The sequence below is a fragment of the Molothrus aeneus genome, chromosome 6 (assembly GCF_037042795.1).
Source record: "Molothrus aeneus isolate 106 chromosome 6, BPBGC_Maene_1.0, whole genome shotgun sequence".
NCBI lineage: Eukaryota > Metazoa > Chordata > Aves > Passeriformes > Icteridae > Molothrus > Molothrus aeneus.
The window spans coordinates 48,983,114-49,010,460 of record NC_089651.1 but is presented as its reverse complement, the minus strand read 5'-3'; the positions used below and the strand labels follow the sequence as shown (position 1 = coordinate 49,010,460).

Here is a 27,347-nt window from a genome sequence, read left to right as displayed (position 1 = left end):
GAATAGGCTGTGAACAGGTAATTAAAAAGGTGTTAAGAGAGAGGCACACAAAGAGCTGAATGAATACTGAGTTTTAAAGCCAGTACTGCACTACTTCTTGGTATTGAAGAAGCTCATAAAGCCTCTCTGTAAAAAACTATAGTGGTTACAGCTAAGGTAGAAGCATGCTCAATGAAACCAGACATTGTTAAAGCATTCCATATTCCTGACATTAGGTCTTATCAAAGTTTCCATACAACAAAAACCTAGATCACTCTTCATGTCTCTCTTCCTCCCCTTGCTCCCACTAAAAAACAAGCTATTCTTTAATTCCATCCTGGAAAATAGTTAGTTACTTTTGATAAAATCTTAGAATCTATTCCAAAAGACAGGGCAAAGAAGTCTTTAGGCTGGATTAAAAACAATGAAGACAGACCCACACTAATTTCAGATTACCAAAAAAACCCACAACACACAAACATAAATTGTTTACTAGACTGTTACTTCTGGAAGCATATTCACAGACCCTCTGCATCACAGTTTGCAAGGATCTTGATAAAATGCTACTCCACTTATAAGTGCATCTATTTAGACAAACTTCAGGAATATAGTGCCAATAAATCACATCAAAAATCCTAAGTGCAAGTTTTAGTCTTTTCACGCTAAAAATCTCAGACCAGTATACTACTGAAATATCTGCTTATAAACAATGTTTATAAAATATCTGTTTATAAACCTGAGAAACTAACTTCTGAATTCCTTAACTCCTTCAAAGCAGCAGCCAAGGTATTATCTTTTCTACATTCTCAGAAATTAGAATGATGTTCCTATAGTTGCTATTATTCACCTTCATCACTAATAATTACAAGAAATATTTCAATAATTCAATTCTCAAAAAAGACATGCCCCTCTGCAGCTATATATGACAATAAACAACTTTGAAATCTTGGTATCATTTATAAATATGCCTGCATATTTATTGCATTCACAGGTGTGAGGTGGAAGGGGGACGAAGGTGTTCAATTCTCTTGCTTCCTCAGACTGGGTCTTAGAAATTCAGAGACCATGGCTGCATAAGGTAACACTTGAACCTACTCCTTTAGCTCTGTAAACACAGAATATTTGAGCCTCAACTGTTGCTTGTTTAAAAAAAAAACAAAACAAAACAAAACAAAACAAAACACACAAAAAAAACCCCAACCTGTAAATTTATTAGCTAAATCTGTCAAAGCTACTGTTCCTGACACTCTGGTGTCATACTCCCCAGCTGCTACCAATTCTGTGCTTACAAAATTTCCGATGTGTGTACTAAGTTATTTTAGTGAATCAAAATGTAAACATCAGGAAGTCAAAAAGCTCTCTTCCCCTGAGTGTCAGACACGAAAGTAAAGATTACTGAATCAATTATCTAGTATGAAACACCATGGAATAAAAGACATTTTTGTTAATACACTGATAAATTTAGTTTCACCAAGTAACAAAAATATTGAAACTATGCTCAAAAATTTTGAGGTTAAGCTAGCTAGCTTGCGTATGATAACTAATTCATCTGTTTAATAAAGGTTACAAAATAGTGTACCACACTTTTAGTGAGATCTGCAAGATGTATGTATAATTTTTATCACTTTTAAATGAGAACAAACTGAAAGTGATTAGTCAAAATCCTAACTAGATTTAGGAACATTAAAACTCATTGAAAGTGTGTTTCATGAAATAAAACCTTCAACTCCTCAGCTGAAACCCCTTTGTGTAGATACAATTCTACTATTGCTATGAGCATTATGAATAAAGACTTCATTTTGAGCAAAGTCAGTAACTTCAAAAAGTTTATTAATATCAGAACACCTAGAAAGCAAAACTCACCTGTGTCTGTAAAAGACTGAATGTCGTAGGTAAGATCAACACTTAAATTTTCTGAGTTTTCAGTTTTCTTAAACACCAACCCAATCACCCACATTGTACGGTATTCCTCCCTGGAAAAATTTATAAAAAACAGTCACGTAATACTGACAGAATTACACAGCTTAATAAGTTATTTGCTGCAACAGACAACAGTTGTACTTTCTAGCTCTAGTAACGATAGGAAACTGGACATAGAAAGGCAAAACTCAAGTTGACTAACAATATTCCTTTGTCATTCACAATATAAGTCATTATACACTACACATCTACCCCCAGCAAATGAACTTGGATCATCAGTAGATTACTCCATTCAACTGTGTTCCCATATAGATACTCTCATGTAGCTCCTAGCATAAGAATAACCAGATCTCAACTAGACATAGCAACTATAAAGGCACTGAAAGTAATTAGAACCTATTACCCAATTAAGCAACTTCCATTTTGCAACTTAAACGTGTCTTCAATGCTCAAATTTCTTAGCTGCAACTGACCACAAACTGCAGGTTTCAGTTAAAACCCTCCCTTTGACAGCTCCCCTCTACACGGGATGGTGAAAGAATGAATGTCCTTTGTATACACAGTAAAGATAACCTTTGCTGGAAGTATTCCCTGAATCAAGTCCTCTGAAATAAGAGCTAATTGGAGCCTCTGATTATGCAGGCAGTTGTAGCTATATCCACTCATTAAACTGGTGCTGAGGAGGTGCTGCCTGCTTTCATCCAGTTTTATTTGGAACACATGTGTAACAATTATATAACCTCTTAAAAAAAAGTAGCCCCATACTGTACTTCTGTACTTGAAGCAGTTTATGTGTGGAAAAGGCCCTGTGCAAGAGTAACAAGGCTTTTCACATATCCCAGTAAAGACAAATTCCTCCCCCATTCTCACACAAAAATATGATTCCTAACAAATTAATTACAATGCTATCTTGAAATAAAGTCTTAAAAGAATTTTCCGCCCCCACACACCTGCAACTGCTGTTTTGAGTGGAGGAGGAAGGAGCCAAAAAACATTTTAAATCCTCAACAATCTGAAGCACTTGATACTCCCTCCACTGTTTCCACAACCTGACAAATTCTAACCACAGCCATTATGATTTCAATGATATTCATCCCAATTGCTAAATTTTATAACATTAAATGAACTTAGTTACTCAAGAGCTCGGTTGTACAGTGCCTGATGTTCTCCCAGATTCTCAGTGCTTCCTCACAATTAAAACAGCATCAACTAAGTAGTAGTAACTTATACAGGTTGGCGGGAAATTATGCAATTAATACAGTTAGTAACAAAAATAATTTCCCCTTATTTTCTGATTAAGAGACATTCTTATACAGAATTAAAGAGTACCTAATTTAAATAACACCTATTTTAAATATTATTTAAGAAGAGCTGAGCATCATTTGTTTGCCTTTAGGTGCTGTCATTAAAAATTAATTAAGATTCTATAAAAATGTCCAATAATTATTAATGAAATTGTGTTTTAGTTAAGTTAGTTTCTCCCTACTAAATGAAGAAAATAGATTTGCTTACTTGTCAGGATTCTCCTTGGGTGCTGGGAATGACTGTGGATTCACATGAGCCAGTGTAATGAATTCGTTCTTCTCCAGGTTTCCAACTAGAATACGGATTTTTGATTCCACCAAGCCCACCCTGTATAAATGTCATTTATTAGCAAGATCTCATTAACAGGAAATAATAGAAGTATCTAACATCACATATTGGGATAAAATCCTCAACATTTTCCTTATACTAATACTTGAGACCACTAATGAATTAGTGCACATCAGATTAATTCAGATCAATAATTTCAGTTAAGGCATTACAAAACCTGACAAGGGAAGCTTAAGAATGCCCTGCAGCTCTCTCTGTGGCCTGATTTCACAAATGGAATTAAATACAAGGCATTACACATCGAGTAAAAGGCAGTTAGAAAGGACCACCACATATTTATCCAATATTCTTTTGGCTTCAGATCATGAATTTTAGAGGTAAAGAAATTCCCAATACTTGCCAATCTTAGAATTTCACAAATAAAACAGGAGAAACACGGGAAAGGGGATTTTTTGTTTTGAGAAACAGCATTTCACTTGACTGAAAACATACCTCCTCACACAGCTTATTAAAAAAAGTGCACAAGGCATTTGTAAAGTAAACCTGAGACTTCTGTTAAGGAAAAGTCCAAGCAACAGCCTTCACTCCCCAGTTTTTCATTTTTACTGTTTTTTTTTCAGAACTCTACAGTCTTTATCCATTTAATTTTGAAACACTGACACTCCACTTTCATTCATTAAGAAGACACCTGATACACTAGATACTCCCTTGTTCAAGGTTGATGGGGGGGGGGGGAAAGGGAGGTTCTGCTTTTGTTTTTTTGGGGGGGTGGGGTTTTTTTTGTTTAAATCTCAAGGATTACTCACCATTCTAGTCGCTGCTTTTCTGTCGGTGCGCTTGCTAGGAGTACAATATAATGCCTTTGGAGATAAAGACAATATGCTATTCTATAGATATTTCTAAAACTAGACATTCAAACCTTAATGTTAAAACTCTGCAGTAAACTCTACATTGTTAAATACAGATTATTCATTTAAGTATATACCTTACATTAAATTAAGCTTTGTTAAGCAGAAAAAGGGGCTATGTCACAAGTGTATGACTAACAGATTTCAAAATATTTTGGAGTTTAGGGCCATATGCAATTCCACTGTAATGCCTTAAATAAAAAGTTAGGAATGTAGCACTAGTTGAAATATTTTAACACCTGATGAGATCAGAGATTTAACTAGTACAAATCAAGAGCAAAGTCGTTCAAAACTACCTTTATGTGTCAGCTGTCTTAGTTGCAACATTATTTCTGAATAGTGAGAAGAGTGGTTGAGTGCACTTGCTCAAAATCCAACACTATGAAATGTGGTTTAAAAAATTTGTATCTGCATTTTGGAATTTTCTGAAGGCACTTATCTGAAATTTCCTAAGGAATGCTTCCTCTGATAATTCTTAAACTCTGAATTATTTTCCAGGATATTCAGTGTATAACCACTGTAAGCAGATTTCAAAGAGACAGTAAACAAAACAAGAACAGTATTTTAAACAAAGAAATCCAAGGACAGCAGAATGGGAAAAGATTACTTTTAGCTTGAGTTCTTAATGAGGGCACTGAGGCAATCTCACATGCTTACAGGCAGGTTTTTCAGAAGCTCAGCTGGAAGTCTTTAACATCCTAAGTCATCCAGTGCTGCACTACTCTATACAGATATGGCATATTTAGGTACCTTCAAGCAGGATTTGAAGAACAGTAGAAACACAAGAGACCAGTCCCTAGCATATAGCTCATGGAGAGGAAAGCAAGGTCAATGACACTGGAAAACTACGCTACAGAGTTCTCTGGTGCCACAGGCCTTCAAATCACAATAGCAAATGCAGATCAACAGATCAAAGTAGCAGCTACATGTTTCTCTAATAGATTTAGGTGGCAAGAGCCAAAATCCTGCTACATGCTACAATCCTCTGATTTCAGCCAGAGAATGTCAATGAAACAAGAGAACTGCAAGGGGGAAATTTGGAGAAACTTCTCTGTTCTGAACAAGATAGAGATAAAATAACCTATTCATTTTGCATTTTGGCAGTATTAACTGCTTCACAGGAAAATGTTATGGAAAAAGATAATAAGAGACCTTTATTTCTGTATGAGAAGCTACTAATTACTAGTATTGCTTTATTCTAAGGAGCACTACACTTCCAGTAACATTCCAACATCACACACATCATACCCTTGCAAAATGTCATGTCTACTGAATGAAACAATGTTTAAGCTTTTTGATATTTTAACCACGTCTGAATCAAAAAAGTCAAATTTCAAACCTGCAAATATTTGAAGAAATCGGTTTCCCAGTTACTTATTAAAAGAATCCCTGTGAAACAAACTTCTGAAGAATGACATAAAAAGAAAGTAATTTGGCTATGTCTAAAAGCCTCAACTAGCTGGTAAACACCTAGAAAAAAAACCCTATGCCTTATTTATGAAAAAAATAAGTGACTGCTAACTATTTTTGCTCAGGTAGTGTTCCCTGAAAAAGATCCAATTTCTTCTCACTACCAGCTGTTAGTGCTGAGAGGGAATTATTCTCTAGAAATTTCCTACTACCATTTTCAATAAAATTAAATAATTTGTATTAAAAACTAAGATACCCTTAGTTTTAAGAGTCCAAGGTCTCACTGCTAAATTTTGCTAAGATAAGATTTTTTTATCAGTGCCTCATTCATAGTTTTATCACAAAGCACATGTGTTATTCAGAAGTATCTATCACTTCATTATAAAGAAAAAATGGTCTTAGCTTAAGCTTCTGTCTCTCAGTGGTGACTTTTAGATTCTGGGTATTATTCTAAAGTGTATCAGTTTGGGGTTTTGTTTGTTTGGGGGCTGGGATGTTTTATCACTGTCTTCCATTCATAATTATTTTCATAAAAATAATCTAATGTAGATAGATTTATAATACATCATTAGATATGTAGATAGAATTATAATACATCATTAACACACGTCTTTCTAAAAAAATTACCCAAATTAGAGTCGTATTACTTTCTGGAGGAAAAAAAAAAAACAAAAAAACCCCCAAAAAACCAAAAATACCAACTGAGAACACCTGAACATGTAATTTCAATTTTTCTTTATTACCTTTCTGGAAATTACACTTTTATTCAGTACTTTACAGTCCTATGAAGACAAGAATTTAAACCACCTTTTTAAAAGGTATATTTATATTCTACTTATTTAGCAGAATTATCTCTCAACGACATAGAAAGAATATGCTAGAGCTCATTAAATGAGTGTTATTTCTCTCAAAATCCTGCTCTCTTGGTCTTAAGCTATAAGGATTTCACTCTCATGTAACACTTCAAACTCATATCCATTTGAAATTCTTGTTACTTCCCTGTAAAACACCCTATCTACACGTTCATTGTTGTTGCCTTTCCCTTCTAAAAATTTAAATCTACATGAAGGGCAGAGAATACATGTTGAAATTCCCTAACTCCAAGTAATTGCTGACATTTAAAAATAAGAAAAAAATAAGTAATGAAAATCAGATTTCCTTATTTTCCTAATTTCTAATCTGCTCCTACTATGCAGGAATGCAGCAGCCTATAGATTTCCTTGGTTTATTTTAAACACAGACAGCAAGTCAAAAATGCTTATGAACAATAGATATTCAGCAACTAATTGCCATTGAGAGTGATAGATTACTGAAGCTATTCTTTCAGAGATTAAAAGAAATACTTGTCTCAGAGCAAAGATCAGATGGTCTCTTATCTGGCAGAGCATTACACACTGCTATGAATTTCAGAAGAACATGCCAAGGCATCTACAATTTAAACAGGAGAAGAGTGTGAAGAGGGGAAAAAAATTCAAAATATCTTTTAGATGGAGAACTGACCAAGAGATCTAACTTTACTGGATACAGACTGCATACAATTATTTACTTTGTAAATACTACTAACTAAAATTATAAAGTTAACCTAAGGGAAAACAGAGAAAATCCTGGGTAATTCAAATTAAAGCAGACTCCATAATACCATTCCATACTTTAAAAAAATCAGAGCAAAGACATCTTCTGCAAAACAGAAAACTTGGATATATAATGTTGAGCAAGAGAATTTTATTGCAACACCTGGTAAAATGGTTTAAACTGGTACACATAAAAACATGTATTAAAATGGAGATTATTTCAAATGACAATAAAAGCTTCCTATTTTTTTCTACTTTTGAAAGAAATGAAGAAAATGTACTGGGGAACTTATGAGCAACCTCTTGAACAGAAACTGATTTGTCTGCAGACCACTTTTTCCTTCAAAAAATAATAGAATTTAAGTGTTTTTTTAAATGTTTTCAATCTTAAGCTCCAAGGAACAACATAAAAGCCATCCAAATGTTTTAAAGCTTTTATCATGCAAAAGGTATAGAAACAAAACACAGACACATTATGAAGGTCATCAGTCTCTTTTAATGGGGGAACTGTATATTTCAATCTTGTTTAGATTAGTACAAAACCAACCAACCACTCAACACAAACAAGTGTAAAATATATTTGATCTTGATTCAAGAAAAATGGGTCTCCAATTTCAACTGAGGGCAAAGAAGATGTAGTCCATATTTTAATAATCCATATTTATTATAAAAATACAACTTTCAGCAAGTTCGTATACATTTAACAAGCTTCTGCCCACAAGTATATTACTAGAAACCCTGAAAGTGTGAAGTGTGAATTTCAGTATTTCCCTCAGAGACATTACAAAATTAGAAAAGCTAGGTGTGAGTTAATATAAGATCCAAGAGCCTTAAACTTTAATGAAAAAATCTATTAATAACTAGTACAACTGGTAGTTAGTCAACACAATTGCAAAAATACCTTTTATTATCAGAGTAAACTGCTGACTATATTGACAGAAGAAAACAGTTTTGAGTACTTATTCATCTTAAGTACTGACCTTCAGAGTAAGCGAACATCTTTTTTTCTTGGGAAGGCCCATTGTTAGAATGCTTACTGACAGGACTAAATAATATTTCTATTAGTCAATCCACCAGATGACACTTCTTCAATGTTACTGGTAGGTGGCATACCAATTCTAGAGTTAACTGGTGACATTCTAAATATCTGCTCAGGGACTAACTGGTTTCTGAAATACAGGTTTAAGACACAAAATGTACCTGAGGAGATTATATACTTTCCACAGAAAGGACAGTAGTGTATTCCCTCTCCCACGCTAGAAAATAATCCTAACAAAACACTTTTTGGACATCTAATGTATGTATATTTATGATCCTGTGCTACAGAGCATTATGAGGTAGTTCAACTGATAAACTTTAAATATTCTGCCATGCCATAAAATACATACTTGTACTTCTGAAAGAAGTTTGGAGCTTCAAAAAGTTTGGACCACTCTGCCTTACTCAGCAAAATTTCATCTGTGATAGCAAGACCTAAATTATAAAAAAAAAAAAAATTTAAACTTTTTTTTAAAAATACAGTTTAGTATCCAGAGTAAAGACAGTTTGTTAACTATGCAAAATCTACTAAGAATTACTTCCTCCCTTCAAATTCACAGCAATTTATGAACAAGAGTTATAATTCAGTCATACTTTCATTGGTCATTAGTTAAACAAACCGTATTATTAAAAACCTCAATCTGTGGAGAAATGTACGTTAATTGATCTGACTGATTATTTCACATATTTTTGCTCTGTGGTGTAACAGAGTTCCATTTTGATTTTTTGCATATGCCACACTAACTATTCAGTTCAAAGACAACAGATCTTTCCCTTTTATCACCTCTTGTGCAATGCATTTTACAAGGCAAAGAAATAGTGAGTCAATAAGATACTGCTCTGAGAAAGCTAGCTGTAGTTGCTCCCTGCATCAAATCTACTTCTTGCTTTGATAACATCTTCCCTTATCTGCTACAATTATAAATTACTTGCATAAATCCAGAGGACTCATATTCAAGAGAGTCTAATGACTTATATTAGGCCTAGAAACAGGCATCAAGTGGAACTATTGCTAATCCTTCATGTAACAATCTAAGCCACTAAAATGAAGTTATTATACCATTAGTTCTAATTTTCAGAGCACAAGGCATCCTCTTTCATTACCCTCAGTTTTTAAGAGTGAAGGACAGACCTGCAGAAGGATCCACTAAGTTTGCACTGTTAAGTGTTACAGGCCAAGTTCAACCTCCCTCAAAACAGTCTGTCAATAAGCTTTTTAACATCCACCCACCTCCCCCTTTCAAAGCATACCCACAATGAAACTATTTTAAATCTGTCTGAAAACATCTATATAAAGAGCATAAGATAATACTTACCTTGTTTAAATTCCTCAACCATGACCATCCGTGTGGAAACGGACACATTGTACGTAGAGTTCTGCTGTGGGTATGCTGGTGTAATTATAGGCATAAGATGGTACCTATCACTGGGGTTTACCTACATATAACAACAGCCAATCAGTTTTCTTCAAGCATACACATCAGTTAACAAATTTGGATTTCTCCCTTTACTACAACCAAGTCTTAAGTTCTAAGAGACCTTCATTTCCAGACCAAGAGTACAGAGAAAGTTTAGAAAACAAGAATAATGCTTTCACAAAGGACATCTTTCTGAACAACAGTGATGTGGGAGGGCTATAACCTGTCAGCACATCAAGTTGCAGGCATTTCTAAATCCAGAAATGCCAACCAAACAGAACAATTTCCCTCTTTAATAAGAATTAGTTTGTGATCACATGAAACCAGGGACACCTCATCGCCATATGAGCACCTTCTGCAGAATGACTGTCTTCGGACCTTGTGAAAGGTATTTTACACTTTATTTCTGTAACACTACTGAAAATTAAGAGCCATTTTAAGAAAAGAGGCTCTATGGAACCTGACAGCAGCATCACTTGCATTAACGTACTTTTATTTAACAGCAGACAGGGTAACAAAAAAAGAAAGGACACAACATACACACCAAAGTACATGAAAATATTATTAGGGTAACAATCTTGTAGAAGGTAAATAAAAGATAAAACCCCTGCCATTACCTTAGCCCACTTTGATTAGTTACTACAACAGTTCCCGCCACACACTGACCTCAAACTTCCTGTTTCAGGAATAACAGACTGAAGAACATGTTTTCAACCACTTCACATATTTAAATGTGAACTTTTGTCAATCAGAAAAAAAAGACTTGAAGTACAGAAGGGAATACAACTCAACCTCTGATACTTACACTATTCGCCAAAATAAAGATTAGTTGAATACTACGATTGACAAAACAGCATTGAGCACACTCATATTATGTCCTACTGAAAGCTCACAATGGGAGCCATGCATCTGCTGCAAGCTGTTTCACTGACTGCCTGAAGGACAAACATGTCCAATATCCTTAATGTAAGTGCTACAAAGATGGAGATCAAGTATTATTAACAATACACAAAACAACTAAAAAGACTTCAAGTTATGATCTTCTTTGGTGCAAGATGAAAAGACACTTTTCCACAACTATATGGAACCAAGTCTATCTTGCTGTAACTTGCACTGAATTAAAGATACTTGCAAAAGTAACAGGTTTTAAATAATAAGCAAACTATTTTAAGATTAGAAATATTCCAAAAATGCATCACTTTAAGACATATAACTATTTATGCTGAATTTTTATTAAGATCACGTATTGCAAAAATTGGGAGAAAAAGTACATTGTTTAGCAAGTGTGCTTCAAGCAGTCAATTCAGAAAATTAGGGAAACTTTGTTCTATACTCAGGAGAATTAGAGGTTACCCATGAAGATATAACACCACAACATTAAGTTCAATAAACCCAAAATGAAGTTCACCTAGAATTTTTAAGCAACCGAATTTATTGTACAGTGTGACTTAGAGGGGAAAAAATAACACACTAACCCTTGGGTCCCATACAGGCAAATTAAGATTGCATTCTTCTGGCTGTTTCAATAGCACTGGATTTGGCCATTCCCTGTTCAAAAAGATTGTAGCACTGAATAAGACTACTGGATACAACCATGTATGATACACAAACAACACTTCTGAATGTGATCCATCTTAAATCTTCTCTCAAAATAAAGCACCATTTCCTCACGACTAGGCTGGTTTAACTGGGGCTGTTTAAATAAGCTGTATTGCTGAACTACAACACAACTGCAATTAGCTTCTCCAGGGCATCAGCACAAGGCATTTTCTGTAGTCCTGAAGGTTTATAACCACTGGTTTAGATAACTAATTAAAACTCCTCTATATTCTTCCTGAAATATACTAATCAAAGATAAATTCCTCTGTGAAGATTGACATTGAGTCCATCTTCAAGCCAGCTGTTTCATGGACAAGCTACAGAACAAACAGCCAGCACAGTTACAGGCATATAGCATCATTACAAACCATATGTATTAAAAGAACATTATAATCGAGAAAAAACCTTTTTAATTAAACACTAAAAAGTAACACTTGTTCTCCAAGTCATCTTACCCCATGAATAAAAATTATCTTCCTATAAAGAACAGAAGTCAGTTAATCTCTTGGAATTTGTACATTATGCTCCTATGCTATGCATGTACAAACTGGAGAGAATTCCAAGAAACACATTAACCAGATTGCAACCAATTCCCCTCTATTGCCTTGGTGTGGCAAAATATTACTACATACCTCAAGGAGGCAATAAAGCCTATTAATACAAGACAGTGAAAGTGTGCAAATTATCTTCACATTAAGAAGAAAAGACACTAAACTTGGAGGAAAGCAACACCTTGGTGATTCTTAGAGTCTGTCAGTGTCTCATGAAGAATACAGGTATGCAAATATGGACTTTCAAGAAAAACAGTACTTATCTGTAAGCTGCAAAGTTCACTTTTGTCCCATTTGTTCTAAATTTACTTGGAATGTTCCCATCAGAGTTATTCAAACCATGCTTCTGAGCTAACTAGCTCAAGAGTATGAAATGGCATATAATTCTGAAACACCTACCACTCTACAGTGAAAAGATTAAAACCCACATTTTTGCCATTGGTTCTCTTAAATTGCATTTAAGCTATGTGCCTAAACCAGATACTGGCATACCTCCGTTATCCATTATCCCAGTACCTGAATGTTAAAAGACTTTAAATTTTGGGGTATACGCTATTATTTTGTACTATAAAAGTATTTTATCTGAAGAGTATGGCTGAATTACAAAAAATACTTGAGAAATCTTTAATTAAGAACTGGGTGGCTTTGGTTTGGATGCTTTAAAAACAAGATATGTTGGATGATTTACTGAAATCTAAGCTGACAATTTCTGGTGGCAAGAACAATGCTTCTAACTTAATTTGGTAACAGCTGAAAATGGTACCATAAAAACAGGACTAAAATTTAGTGTCTACAAACAATTTTATTTTAGTTTAATCTAAATTAAAAACAAACCAAAAAAAAAAAAAAAAACCAAAAAAAACATACCATTTAGAAAATACCAAGAAAAATTTATGTACAAGAGTTGATGCTATTGCATTTGGATAAAGCTGGCAAGTTCTTGCTACTAGCATAGCCCAGGAAACACCGCCAAGGAAACCTAGTATATTGGAATAGATGTTGTGGCCTGTGGATCAAGAAGAGAAAGACAAAAGGAGAGACATGTCAGTAACCAGAAGAGGTAGTGAAACCTTCACAAATTTTGGAATATAACTGCTTACGTTTTGCCCACAATTTGATAGCTCTCAGTGTTAACCTGAAGTTGTCAATGTTTGGTACTAGATGCAGAATTTCATCGGTTACCCGGCAACCTGCAAAAGAAAGAATTAATTACAGTTGCTGCTTCCAAAGTTGTTTGCTTACTTATCCTCCCCCATTGTCAACACTACCAAACTTTTTAGACAAGCATGCTGGAAACTCACTTCCCATTCTGATCAATTTTGGTTTGGATTAGAAAGCTTCACGTATTTTCATGTGCCTCTTTTCACTTTTAGTGTTTTATGGCAACACTCAGGTAAGCCAATTCATGAGCACATAACTACAGATTTGGACTGCTACTTGATTTTTTTGCTATTAATGAACTATATAAGCTGTTGAAGGAACAAACAAGTTCTGCTGTTATATGAACAGATGAAGTATATCATGGAACGTGCAGGCGTAAGTTTTCATGATATAAGTCCTCATGAACCTACAGAAAACCTGCCAGCCATAGGTCAAAGCTTTGAATTGTAAAGGCTAGGCTAAAAAGAATAGTTTTTAAACATACTAGCTCTACTACTATTTTGATGGCATATTTTAAGACTGTAACATTATAGATGGCAATATTAACTGCTTGATTTTATGGGGCTTTTAATACAGAATAAGTAGTACTTCATTGTTACTAAGTAGTTGCAGAGAGCTGTTTGGAAGAAAATAGTATTATCTAAGACTACTTTTAAAGTAAGAGGCAACTACAATGCTAGAGATTGCACAAGATGTGAATTTCACAAAACAGTTTAAGTGGATGTGATGATCTCAAATTATGAAGTTTTTAGTTTGTAACAACTATCAGAGCTCCTCATGCAAACATGCTCCTCTTCCCCCTCAAGCTGCAGCCAGGCTGAAACCCCTACCATCCTGTACATAAATAACCATTTTTTAAATGAAGGTATTGTAGAGAAGTTAAGGGTTAACACAAGCTACTAAAGAACTGACCTCAAACTGACAACATTTTGGTATCTCCAATTTATCACTGAACCAATTTAATGTATGTTTATGCAAACACAAATTAAAAAACAAACATACATCTTTATTTATAAAAATAGGTAATGCTTCACACAAAAGTCTTGCAAGTCCCATTAATTTCTAGAACCATATACCAACAAAACAAGAGAAAAAGATCATAAACTGTCTGGTCAACAAGCAACAACTCTTCTTTCCAGAATAGTATACAAAACTGGCAATAACTTTATTTCCTGCTATGAAGTTGCTGTATTTTCAGTCAAATCCACAACTACTGTATCAAAGAATCTAGGACAGTTAAAGATTAGACAAGCTGATATACAAATCAGTACATACATACCATTAAGACTTCGTATGCATCTAATGTCTAAATTTTTAAGTAGGCTGTCGTCACGTAGATCTAAGTCCTCAGGAATAGTTTGCAGTGCTAATCTTGCAAACAAAATATCAATCTTAAGAACAAAAAAGAGGCAAGACATTAGAAAACTGTTCTTTCTTCTGTAGGATTCTCTAAGTCATTTTCATCAAATTTACTAATAGTAGTCTTGCTAGTACAAAGAATCTCTTTAAAAAATACATACTAACATCCTTCAGAGACACTTAAAGAAACACTTTCAGATGCTTCATCTATCTTATGGCTCCTTTTCCAAGAGGATAAAATACCCATTTAGACTAATATACAACCAGCACACACACAAAAACTATGGTAACTGCCAGTGTAAATAAAATCACTTGAGAACAAGCATCACTTCAAGGTCCAGAATACAAAATCCTACCAACATCAGAATGCGCCATGAAAACATAAATCCTGGTTTTAGCTGAACTATTCTCAAATATTATAGAGAAGAGTTCTACAGAAGACTGAGGGGAGTCCCCATTGCATCCCCTCATGAGGCTGTTGAACATGACAAAGGGGCAGGTACAGATCTCTTCACTCTCATAACCAGTTACAGGACTCAAGGAAACAGCATAAAGCTGAGCCAGAGGAGGCTTAGATTACATATAAGGGAAAGCTTTTTCACCCAGAGGGTGGTTGGGAGCTCAAACAGGCTCCCCAGGTCAGTGATCACAGCCCTAAGCCTGACAGAGTTCAAGAACCATTTGGAAAACCCTCTCAGGCTCAGGGTGTGACTCTTAGGGTGTCCTACATAGGATCAGGAGCTGGACTTTGATGATCCCGATGGGTTCCTTCCAATCCAACATATTCTATGAGTCCATGAAAATTACCATGGTAATAAGAAAGAGCAGGATACCTTCTCCAACCCCTACAAAGCACACATGTAACTAGTTGACCCCATATAAGACCAGTACCTATGAAGAGTCTACATACCTGATTACAGAAAAAGTTTTGAAAATTCAGAAAAATGCTTAGCAAGCATATACATTTTGAAACTACGCCCAGTTTCTTGCTATTACTTCTACAATACTTAAACATAACAGTTTTTCTAAACTGTTCATAACATCTAAAACACTATTCAGCACTGAGTTATTTTACATTGCCCTGCACACAAGGACACTGCAAAGTGCAGAAGTCAGTTTGCCTTTCCATCAGTTGATGAGAATATCAAGTGCCTATCAGCAGACTGTCTGCAAGGCAACAAAGGCACTTCACCAAATGAGGCTTTTAACCAAAGTGGTTATCACTTGACCTACAAGATGATGAAATACTGAGTACTACTGCACCAAGAACTAAACTGGTCTAGTTACATTAAAATTATTTCAGATAAAGTGAAGCTGTAGACACCTTAAAGACTTTTTGTAGGTACTTAAAACTTTGCATCCATCAGTTTTAAACTATGAAGCCTTTCTCTACAGAAAAGTATTTCCAAAGTATTCAGTGCATTTTGTATTTCAAAGTCCTTAAAAGCTGATCTTATCAACAGTCTGTATTACACACAGAAGTTCCCACTTGAGTCAAAAGTACTACTTCTCAGTGTAAAACAAGTTCAAAATTAACTTCAGCTTGAAATTCTGCTCTGATCTCTAGAAGGTCTAGCACCTCTAAAAGATTCAAAGCTCATTGACATTTATTTTTAAAGAAAGAAATTAACAGTGTGTCTTATGTAACTGGGGGAGAGCTACTGGCAATCAAATACAAAGTACTCAACAGGAAAACCAAAACAAAATTTAAAAAGTTGTTTATTTTAAACAAGAACATAAAATGGGTATGTAAAAACTTATTGTCAGAATTTTTTTTAAGTTTTAATAACAGGATCACCACAAAACTCAAGTCCTTTTCTTCAGTTATACCCTCTGGCATGTTTTGCCTGGGTTAGCAAAAAGAAAATGAAATTAAAATCTTTTGATACTGACATAGTTGGGCACAAACACAACTATCAGAAACCGGCCCAACAGCACTGGTATATACAAAGAGTGTACTTATGCTATAAGAAAAAGTACTCTCATGCACTGTTAGCAACATGAGTTAAGTCTCAGTAATAAACCTAAGCCCATCAAAGGCCATCATAAATTACTACATTGGAACAAGATGTTACTTCTTTTAGAGGAAAGAGTCCTCTTTTTTCCCCTCTATTTGGTCTTGTATTTCAAATTTCATTTTTTAAAAAGGAGAGACAACTCCAGCTCGAATGACTAGAGGGGAAAAAAAACCCAATGTACAAAAACCAAACTGACCAGAGGACAGCTATGGCAAGTTTCAACATCTAGAATGAACACCTAAGCTATGTAAACAGCAAACAGATTATCCAGAAACATGCTTCTTAATACCCAACTGCATATAGTATAAAATGGCTAACAGATACAAATTCCCAGACTGGAAGAGAATAAATTGCCAATCTTGTGTACAATACTAGACCATATCATATGCCAGAAGATTAGCATGGGAATTCTTTCCCCTCTGTAAACTAACCTTCTTGTATACACCAGTTACTGGTTGAGATCATCCAACTACAAGTCTCATTAACTGTGTGTATAAACAGGTCATATGTTTTTGTCTTGTCACCAAGAGATGACAGCTGGACTGTGTAACAGTCTGACAAGAATAAACAGAGTATCTTTTGAAATCGCCATTCCTGTTTCCTTAGCAAAAATCAAATTAAGGAAGTTCAGTACTCCAAGACAGCTGATCCATCAGGCTACAGCCACCAAAACCATTGTTCAGGTCACGTGTTTACAGATATGTCAAGAGATCAGGACAAAAGGAATACCTTCAGCAGCAAACTTTTGATAACTACTTAAAGACTACAACTTTTAATAATGTAGGATAACGAAGCAAATCTTTCATGTTTGGACAGTTAATCATTAGCATTGAAAAACAATTCTGAAACCACATTATTTAGAAATATAAATTTATTACATGATAAGCCTAAATAATGCCTATACTGGTACTCTACAGGTCAGTAAACTAATCAGTACAAGAAGGTAGCAGAGACAAAAAAAAAAAAAAAAAAAACAGGGAGATATTCTGCACACAGCTTTAAGTCCATCAAGAAAAACTTATTTCAGTCTTAAATCTCCACTTTAAATTACACAACTGAGGACTGTTGACAAAATCTTAGGTATGAACTTGGGAGAGTCACTTTAATAGCATTCCTACTACTGAATAATGACTTATTAAGATCTTAAAAACTTTGTTTTAACCACATTCTATCAAGACAAATTAAAATAAGATCTTTACCTCTATTCCATCAAAACAAAGTTTAATAACTGGGACAAAAGCTTCTTCAACAGCCTGGGGGAAAAAAAGGTGCATTTTATTTTCAGTATAGAGAACATTTATAAACAATAGCTACCAGGTCTAGACAATCGAAATGCTATTTATATCAATGCTTTCAGGTTGATTTTTGTCAGCAATGTCTTTCTCCACCACTGAGAACTTATGCAGTAAGCACTACCTACTGTCTAGATCTTAATAATGATCCAAACTTGTACCAACCAGTTCCGATGGTGTTACCTCCAGGTTCAACCCTTTTCTCCCTACACAGAAGACATGATCTTTTACTCTCCACAAATATCTCTTAAGTATTCCAAGTCCAAGCTATGGAGATTCTTGCTCTAAAAAGCCTATTACTTCTGCTTCTAGACTTGGTAAAGAAATGAGGAGAAGACTGTATAGCTATGCAGCCTGACATCACCTAAAGCAGTCACCAGTCTCCAGAGGTCGAGCACATTTTGAAAATGTGTTTTGATGAACAATATCACAATGGAACTTCACATCTTTCCTGGAATCAGCTATGAGTACCATTTTCCTGAACTGAGCATCTGAAGTAAATGCAGATCTGCAGCACATTGTTTTAGTAAAAGCAATGAACACTGCCTACCTCTAAATAAGAAATACTCTGAACTGTTGGAGGATTAACTTCCAAAAGTATTTCAGTTCTTAGAGACAACACTACTGCCTGTGCTCAACCCTTAGTTAAGGTTATCTTAACATTACTTGTTGGCAGGATGGATCGACCCTAAGCAAAAATCAAATTTAAAGCGTCTCACACTCACTACAGCAATCACTAAGAAAGTTTATGCTCCTCTAAAGATGGAGATGTACAAACCTCAAATACTAGCTGGAATGATTTAAAAGTATTATGACACCCTGGCATAAAGGTTATTTGTATCACTACAGTGCTACACTGGATACCATACATACCTTGCTGCTTAATCAACTACATTACCTGGAGTTAAGAGTTTACAGTAAAGGTGAATGGAAACCTGAAAATCTGAATCCTCTCAAATAAATACATGTCAATTTAAAGATTACTGAATGTGTTCAGATAAAGTATTGAAAACAGTTGTTTCAGTGCATATAGTGTTACCACAAGATGTTTGCACTACCCTGGTAGTTACCAACTACAGGATGCATAGATTAGAAGAATGCTGCAGAGTCAGTTCCATTTATTTTATGAAAGCAGGACTAAACCAAAGACTTGCCAGCAGCTATCTTCATCTAAAAAATAAAAAACTGGAGCAGAGAAAATTTACTCTGAGCCAATATCAAGTCTAAAGCTCCCACCAGCTGACTCGGGGGGGTGTATCACTGAGGTGTAACACAAACAAAATACTGCATTAGTATGGTCTTCCACTACTATAAGGGAAATCTTCATCTTTAGAAGCTAAAAATCATGCACAAGCGTTTAGTAACAAAACACGCTAAAAACATAGCTTCCCTTTTCAAATGCACAGTTGACAGCCAATATAAAAAGTTTAGTTAATATCAATCACCATTACTGTTTATGTAAGCATGAAGTTATAAAAAAGCAGCATAAAACCTTCATTAAAACTAAACAAGCTTAGTCCTGAACCCTGTCAAACTAACATTTATATTTGTGTCTGCCTGCTTCTAGAGAATAAGCAGAAATACTAACACACATCCTAAGAGAACATTCTGCCATTCAAATTTTTAAGTGTATCTATTAAGTGAGACCAGAGAAAATTTGGAAGGACCTCTATTTATTTCAACTCTTACGATAGGCTTTGCTCCAGGTTAACAAAAAATCTTAAAGAAGGTCTTAACGGTGAAGTAATATTTACTTATTTAATGCAACGTCTTTCACTACAGAATTCTCCTAATCCTCAGGTCAACAAGCTGTACCAGGTGTTCCACATACCCTCAGATCTTTCACTTCTTCTTGTTGTTTTAACTTTTCATAAAATGATGTGAAAAAATCACTTCTTTCAACATGTCTTGGTGCAACACACAGGGCATCAATATCAGCACCTGAAATTGTTGATTAGCAGAAGTATATTACTCAATACTTCACATGCATAGAATGCCAGCAATAGATATATTTTTATTAATAATTAAGCAGTAAAATTTAGTTTCATCACGTGGAATGAAGGTTTTTTTGAAATACTAAGTCAAACCAAATGAAAACTAATTCATGGCCAATAAGCATACAGAACACATACATACATTCTTGCTTCAATTGTGGAACACGTGCAATTTTCAAAGAACAAAGCATGAAAATTTAAGTATACAACTTGCTCTGTCTTTAAATCATTTTCAACTTTGTTTCTCAATTCATGATGAAAACATAATATAGGAATATAATTCTTTTATTTAGAATGAAGACTAGAGATGGTTAACCAAAAAAATTAAGAAATCTAACACCACCTCAAAATACAGCAAGATCAGTCATTAGCTCAAAGACATGGATTTTTATCACAAAAGGAAAATTACCTTTTGTATGAACCCCTAATCTATACGATCCAAATGTAAAAATTTTTCCTCCAACGTTTTCTATTACCGATTGCGGAAGATTCTAAATGGAGCAAAAAAAAAAAAAAGGTTATTTTACTTTAACAACTGACAACAACACAAACCATTTATTTTCAAACAAGAGGAAAAATACTGCACAAAAATTATGCTGTTGAACTACTGAAATAATCTCAGTATTTACAGAAAAGACTGAGATACCTTTGCCACTTGAATCATTTATAACACTTCAACCACATTACACATTACCACCTCCAACCTGGTAATTGTTGCACTAATTCTACACTTCAGGTGCAACAGCTTTGTGATATTACAGAGATCAAACATTTTGATTACCACTCAGGCATTTTAGACAGACGTAGAAATAGACAAAATATTCCAATTTAGAGCAACTCAAAACACAGCCTACTCTAAAGTTTATTACATTACTTTCAGAGACACTTGTACCACAGCCTTTGAATAAAAATTTGGGGTTAGGTAAGGCGTTTATTTTATGTTTAAATTGTTTAGGTACACCTACTAAATTCCTAGTCTTTAAAAAACTGTTGAATCCACAGCACTGTGGGCAAAGAGGGCTATCCTTTCATAACAGGATGCAATGCTACAACCTGAAACCCTACATGAATGTTTGTTTACACAGAAGACAAAATAAAGCAAAACTTCTATTTTGCAATGTACGTGATATTAACTTAAGCAGCTTTCCATCTTACATGGATCATGATATTCTTACTATTTTGTTTTCAAGGACCAAGTCACACATAGTAGGGCTGTCCCTGCCCATAATCTTGTTCATATATAAATTCTCATTGCATAAGGAAAGTGTACAGAAAACATACAATCCCAAATACACTCAAAGCAAAATAGCTTAAAAAATCAGGTGTTTCCTCTTAAAAAAAAGCCTACAATCACACAAGTCTATACCCTTCAAAAAACAAGTGTGAGAGCAGTGATTGCTATGACCTGGCAAAAACAGTATCAGCATTATCAGTGTACAAAAGTAACATTACAGGAACAACATTAAAGAAAAAGACCACAGACCAAAAAGATGCAGGAAGTTCAATTTAAGATCAAGCACTGTTTCACAAAGGCAAATACTCTAAGCCTGTGATTAGTAGACTACTATATGCATGAATTTTGAGAAAAAGTCAAGTTACATCTATCAGTTTTTTTCTTTCACAAGGTTCTACTATGAAGGGGCAATGCTGCTTGTAAACAAAAGAAACTACACAAGGATGGTATCTATCTGTTTTGATCCCCAAATCTAAGGTTCATCCCACTTAGTACAAGAATGTGTTTTAGAGTAATCTTCCTACAGCACTCTTAAGAACACAATATTGGCAACCCCATGTAAAGTACACCCATACCTTGCTTTCACTGATTTCTCGTATCCATTCCTTTACCAAGTTATTTAATTTTCCCAAAATTAGAATCCTATTAATAAAACAGCAGAATGACAGGTTACAAACTTAGACAAAACTAGTAGAAGTTCTTATCATTATAATGTGATCATCATTACACAGTAAGCCAACTTGAGTAACATTACAGATCTAATTAGAGATCTTGTTATATATACATATATACTGAAAGAGAGTTACTCCTACAACATTCCCGCTATTTTTTGCCCCTTAGAAACATTCAAGAGATTTAAGCTCCAAAAAAATGAAAGCATGCAAGGCATACACACATGAATTCAACTCATTTGCAAAATAAAATGGTAATTTGTATAACTCGTGCATCTAAAAGAACAGTGATAAGCAGTACTGAGAGGGGGGATAAAAACCCTAAAGAAAGCTTAATAAGGAAAAAAAGTATAAGGTCCACGACAATGAAGTAGTAATTAAGGGGAAAAAATGCAAACCAGCCTCTTAAATTTAAAGGCCATTTTAATTCCTCTCTGTGTTTTGAGGTATTACTCTTAATTGAGAAAAATTAAGTTTACAATTCCAGTAGGCTTTTAAGAAAGCATTTGAAAGAACACACACACACACTTGGTCTACAAGAGTCACAGATGAACCTTATGACAGGACACAAAACAGTGTTCACTCACCTCCGTTGCAGCTCCTCTTCCTCTTCAAACACGCCATAAGGTTTTAGGGTTTCGATTAATTTCTGGGTAAGCATGCAGTCAAACTCCTTGGGGGCAGCTAAACTGATGGGTGAGGTAATGCCATAATGCTTCTGTAGTTGCTGTGTTTGTGATCCCTGGGTTGTAACGGGACTAATAAAGGCAATTAGATAAAGTTACTGACAGAAACAAAACAAAAGAAATTTATTTTTTCTCATCAGAGTAGACAAGAGACAAGAGATACATACTAAGAAAAAAAGAAGTTAAGCCTAGTTTGAGCACTTTCATCCCAAATCACTGTTAAATCTGTCCTGTTAAGGACACCAACAGAATTACCTTTCATCTACTCTTAATATGCATTCAATTTTTTCCCCCTTTATTTTTTTTTTCATTCTACTAGGGCAAAAGCTCTATCAGTTTGGGTTCCTTCACTTTCATAAAGCCTAAAGCAAAGAGAATCCTTCATGTCAAAAAGTCAAGCTGATAACAAAAGTGAAAATCCCACTCTTGGCAGGCATAACATTCCTTGGCATACTGCTCTAGTATCAGTCCTGCATGTTTACACCTATTATATACTATTTCTATCATACAAAATGAGAATTATTTTCACAAGGCTAGCTACCTATTACATGTGGAAAAACTAAAGCAATACTTCAATTTTACTTCCATTATTTGTCACCATGATCTCAAGATTTCATTCCTCATTTCCATAAAGACTATTAAAAAAATTAAAAATTGACAAGAACCCACAAAACATTATATAGTTTTCCACAAGTTAAACCCATTTAATAACGATTCCAAGTACTATAATTGGTTTGCAATCAAGAATTTAGTCACAATGCAAGCCTGAGCACATGTCCCTTCACTCATCAGCAAAAAAAAAAAAAAAACAAAAAAAAAACCAAAACAAGGCACATCAGGAAAAACACATTAAAAAGTGCACATTTAAAAAAATTAACTGTCAAGTAATTGTGGGGACTAGGGCAATGTCTGGGAAAATTATTTTATACTTTTATCCCTTAGCTAATAAAAAAATCTGGTAGGAGTTGAATAAATCATATACATCCTAGGACTTTAGGTGTCAATGAAAACATTTTTTTAAAAAAAATCTGTTCAGATGAATTACAAAAAACAGTAATTCAAGTTAAGGACTAAGGAAGCCCCTAAAACTTTTTGCTCCTTCTAAAACTTTCTTCTCTTCAAAAAAAACCAAAAAACTTTAGGAATGTCAACACAAATAGTACCTTCAGCCACTTAACTGCCTCTAAAAAAGCAGCCAGAAAACAAACAGTGTCAATGTACAAACATCCTTTGAATATTTTAACTTATACCACAAAGCAAGTTGTGTGAACTACATTTTCTCCCCTATTGCCAACTGTTATTTTGAAATAAAAAATATATGCTTTTTAATTTAAGACTTTTCAGTTTACTTTTGCAGGTTTTTTAAAGCAGTATTACAAAACAATCAATATTTTAGCTTTGTGTAAAAATTTCCTGATGGTCTAACTCTAATTTTCACCCATTCTTAGCAAGAAACTGAATCCAATTCAGCAGATATTAGACTTCATTAAAAGGGCTGGCAAAACACAGCCTGGCAGGTGCTGTTACTGTATTTCAAAAAAGACTCAATGTCACTCAAAACCAGATTCTGCTGAGCTAATTTCTGAAGTCGCCAATGCTGACAGAGGCTTCTATATTCCCCCAGTTGTAAGGGCCACGATTCACAAATTCAAGAACTAACAATTAAAACATAGTCCTTTACAGTGTCTATAAAATACAGTGCATAAACCCCAGCCAAACATCAGCTCTCTTCCCTAGTGTGGTTTACACACAGCCCTGGCAGTGCAATGTGCAGCTCTGCCTTCAAAACACCTCACTGCAATGACTTAAACCAGCGTTCCTGCAGCCCCTCCAGGACCACCAGAGCACGGCCACAGGGCATGAACAAGCTTTGAAACTGCTCACTAAAACAACAGCTTCAAACAGCCAATTACATCAATCACCAGATACACATCTCTGGGAACTTACATAAAGCCAGCTACAGTTCTTACATTTACTTTTATAATAATGAAATAACGATGCTATCAACAGCACCGGACCTCCCCAACACAAGTGTTTCACCTATTTTTGAGCACTGAAGAGTTAGTAAGTACCCTTTCACTGGGTTAGTGTGTAACAATTCTCAGCACAGCTGCCTTCAAGATTTTACAGCTGCAGAAGACAGTTAACATATATTAACATGGAAGAGAACATAAGTAATTTCCAGATAAAAACATTTAAATTGAAGCTCTGCTGTTTACACCTGCTCAGTTAACTCTAGTCTAAGGTTTCTGTAGCACAACAAAGAATATGAAAAAAATTCCTTTGGAAAATTCAAGAAAAAAATGGTATGACAAGAAAGTTTGTTAAACTTAATGAAGGACAGAATAAAGTAACTTATTCTGTTCATGTATTCATTTAAAAGGCAGCAATAAAGTTAATATAAACAAGTAAAGGTATATCCTCTCCCTGCCTCCTACATTCCATGGAGATCATACTCACACTCAAATATCTTCCCTTAGTCACATATGGGCTTATGGACATTCTACTTTTTGCTTGTGACACATCTAGAGAAGATCTTAAGCTACCAATTTTATTCAAAGAGAAAGGTGAAAAGCCAGGGAAGTATCAGTGCTAACCTCCTACCCAAACGGATTAGAGATTAGCCTTGCTGGGGAGTCAATACCTTGATGGTAAATCACTTCTGGTACTCACTAAAGTTACACATTAACAAAAAGCAGAGTATTAAACAACAACTGAAGTTCCATCTCAGCTACTCACTCTTGACAACAGCAGATTTGGCAGATCATCTGGGTCTGACACAACTGAAAGCATGTCTAGGGCTTGTTGAGTTGTGGGATTTTTTGTTTTGGGTTTTTGTGTTTGTTGTTTGGTTTTGGTTTTTAATAAAAAAGGAAAAACAAACCAAAATACCAAAATAAACAAACCAACCAAACAAAAAAAAAAAAAAACCTAAGCATTTCTTTTTAAGATCACAAAGAATATTAAGATACATTTTGCGGCTTTGGGGTTTGTTTCTTGTCAACGACATATAAACATGAAGATCATCCTATCACTCTGAGATGACCATGAGCTATCTGTCAACTGCACAAACACAAAATAAAGTCACAGAAAATTATATAGAGTTAAATTTAACATGCTATTGTTGCAGCTCTGCTTTAATCTGAATTTTTGAAGAACTTATACTAACAATTTACCATGTGCAAGCTGGGCAACAGCTACAGTGGATTTATTCTAGAGTGTTATGATTCAGTATTTCAGATTCAAATATCAATTTAATCAGCAAGAAACATACATGTCCTTCTTCCCCATATAAAAATACAGACACAATCTAATCTGTGTTAAGCTGAAGGCAGTGCAGCCAAACTTTTTCCTCAGAACTTCAAGTTTTGGTAGGCAGTATCTTTTTATATTGTTACCAGTAACTACCAAACTAAAAGAACAGACCTTGGCTATATGGTCACTGCTAAAACCCATTTTAAACAGTGCAGAAGTGGAAGAAAAAAAAAAAAACAAAAACAAAAACAAATAAAGCTTGTAAGAAGCTTTACAGTTTCCAGAGCATACACCTCTAAACTCCTTTATATGGAAGTGACTAAATGTTGTTCTAAAGTAGTGGAGGGATTACAGTGCATCCTTTGAAGATCAGGTGATAGCTTGACACATCCATTTAAACTGAACATAGCACAAATGCAGCTGTACCTATGTAACACTGTCCCATATATAACTAAGACTTGGGTAGTAATTCCAAGTTCTGTACTATTGTTTGCTTTTACAACACTAGAACCTTTCTTCATCCTCAGAAAAATCAGCAATCCTGTCTTGAACTTTTTCAGATGTGCTTTGTATTTAAACCAACTTCTACCCCCACAAGAAAATCTGTCTTTCTAAATACTTTTCTTCTTCTCTCCCTGTATTCTACATCCATTCTAACAGTACTATTTGTAGTGCTATTTCTGTTAAGAATTTAAATTTCTTATCACAAACAAAATACAGTTGCCTTCAGCACCACACTACCTAAATATCATGCTCCTGAAATTTGGAAAACATCACAAAAATAAAAGACAATACAAACAAAATATTAACAACAAACTGAAATATTAAAAATACATAGCATTATACTGAACAAAACATAACAATTTAAATCCCCCTAAGTTTCAAACTCATCCAGATACTAAGACAAAATACACAAGGATTCTCAATGATTATCCTCACTTCTCTATTTGCCTCTACTGATTAGCTCAGCAAAATGTATTCCTTTTTATTTGCTGATGAAGACACTCAAGTCAGATTCCTGAAACAATACTGGTCATCACACCATCTGGTTGACTAGCTGGAGCTAAATTCATGGAGCTCAAGCTCCACTGTGTCCAGATTCAGCAAAACTCCGTTGAGGAGTTTTGCTTCTTTTTACATTTCCTTCAGCAATGAGTGACTGGCAATTCAGAGTGAAGATTCCAGCTTAATGCTTCCACCATCACTCCACACAAAGTTTCAAAAATCTAGACAGGAAACATCAATGAAGGCTGTGCAAATCAGTTACTGGGGAACACATGTTTCAAATGTTTAAGACAATACAGCTGTCCCCCCTGAATAGAAGTTTCAATATCTAGCAGAATATTACTGGACCATTCAGGCCATGAATGATGTCTTCAACTGTCAGTATGAGGTGTTCAAAACAAACACTGATTTGAACACAGACATTGGAGCAATTGCAGGTAACAGGGGTACAGAAGAGGCTCACCTATGGCAAATGGTCATTCATACACATTCTGCTAACCTTGGACACTCTCCTGAGCTCTCTGGCTCTTCTGTTCACACAGAAGAACAGGAAAGGCAGCATGTGCAAACAAAAACCCATCCACAATAGTCTTACTAACACAGTTGAAGGAAAAGTTTCTCAAGTTTAAAGAAAAGAAAGTGCTAATGAACTGCACAGGCAGCAGTTGAACCAAAAACTATTTTT

At 34.8% G+C, this 27,347-nt stretch overlaps 1 protein-coding gene across 2 annotated transcripts in view; it reads right to left on the bottom strand.

Moving 5' to 3' along the window:
- Positions 1-27,347, bottom strand: part of PAPOLA (poly(A) polymerase alpha) — a 43,825-nt gene that overhangs the window by 12,718 nt on the left and 3,760 nt on the right. For both annotated transcript variants that reach the window (XM_066551237.1, XM_066551238.1), the window contains exons 2-15: positions 22,304-22,474; positions 21,621-21,687; positions 20,221-20,302; positions 19,649-19,758; positions 17,725-17,778; positions 14,428-14,539; positions 13,088-13,177; positions 12,855-12,993; positions 11,313-11,385; positions 9,736-9,856; positions 8,770-8,854; positions 4,299-4,352; positions 3,412-3,531; positions 1,843-1,952 (exon numbers count right to left, since the gene is read on the bottom strand). In XM_066551237.1, the coding sequence (XP_066407334.1) occupies positions 1,843-1,952; positions 3,412-3,531; positions 4,299-4,352; positions 8,770-8,854; positions 9,736-9,856; positions 11,313-11,385; positions 12,855-12,993; positions 13,088-13,177; positions 14,428-14,539; positions 17,725-17,778; positions 19,649-19,758; positions 20,221-20,302; positions 21,621-21,687; positions 22,304-22,474 (1,388 nt within the window). The remainder of the gene's footprint in view (positions 1-1,842; positions 1,953-3,411; positions 3,532-4,298; positions 4,353-8,769; positions 8,855-9,735; positions 9,857-11,312; positions 11,386-12,854; positions 12,994-13,087; positions 13,178-14,427; positions 14,540-17,724; positions 17,779-19,648; positions 19,759-20,220; positions 20,303-21,620; positions 21,688-22,303; positions 22,475-27,347) is intronic.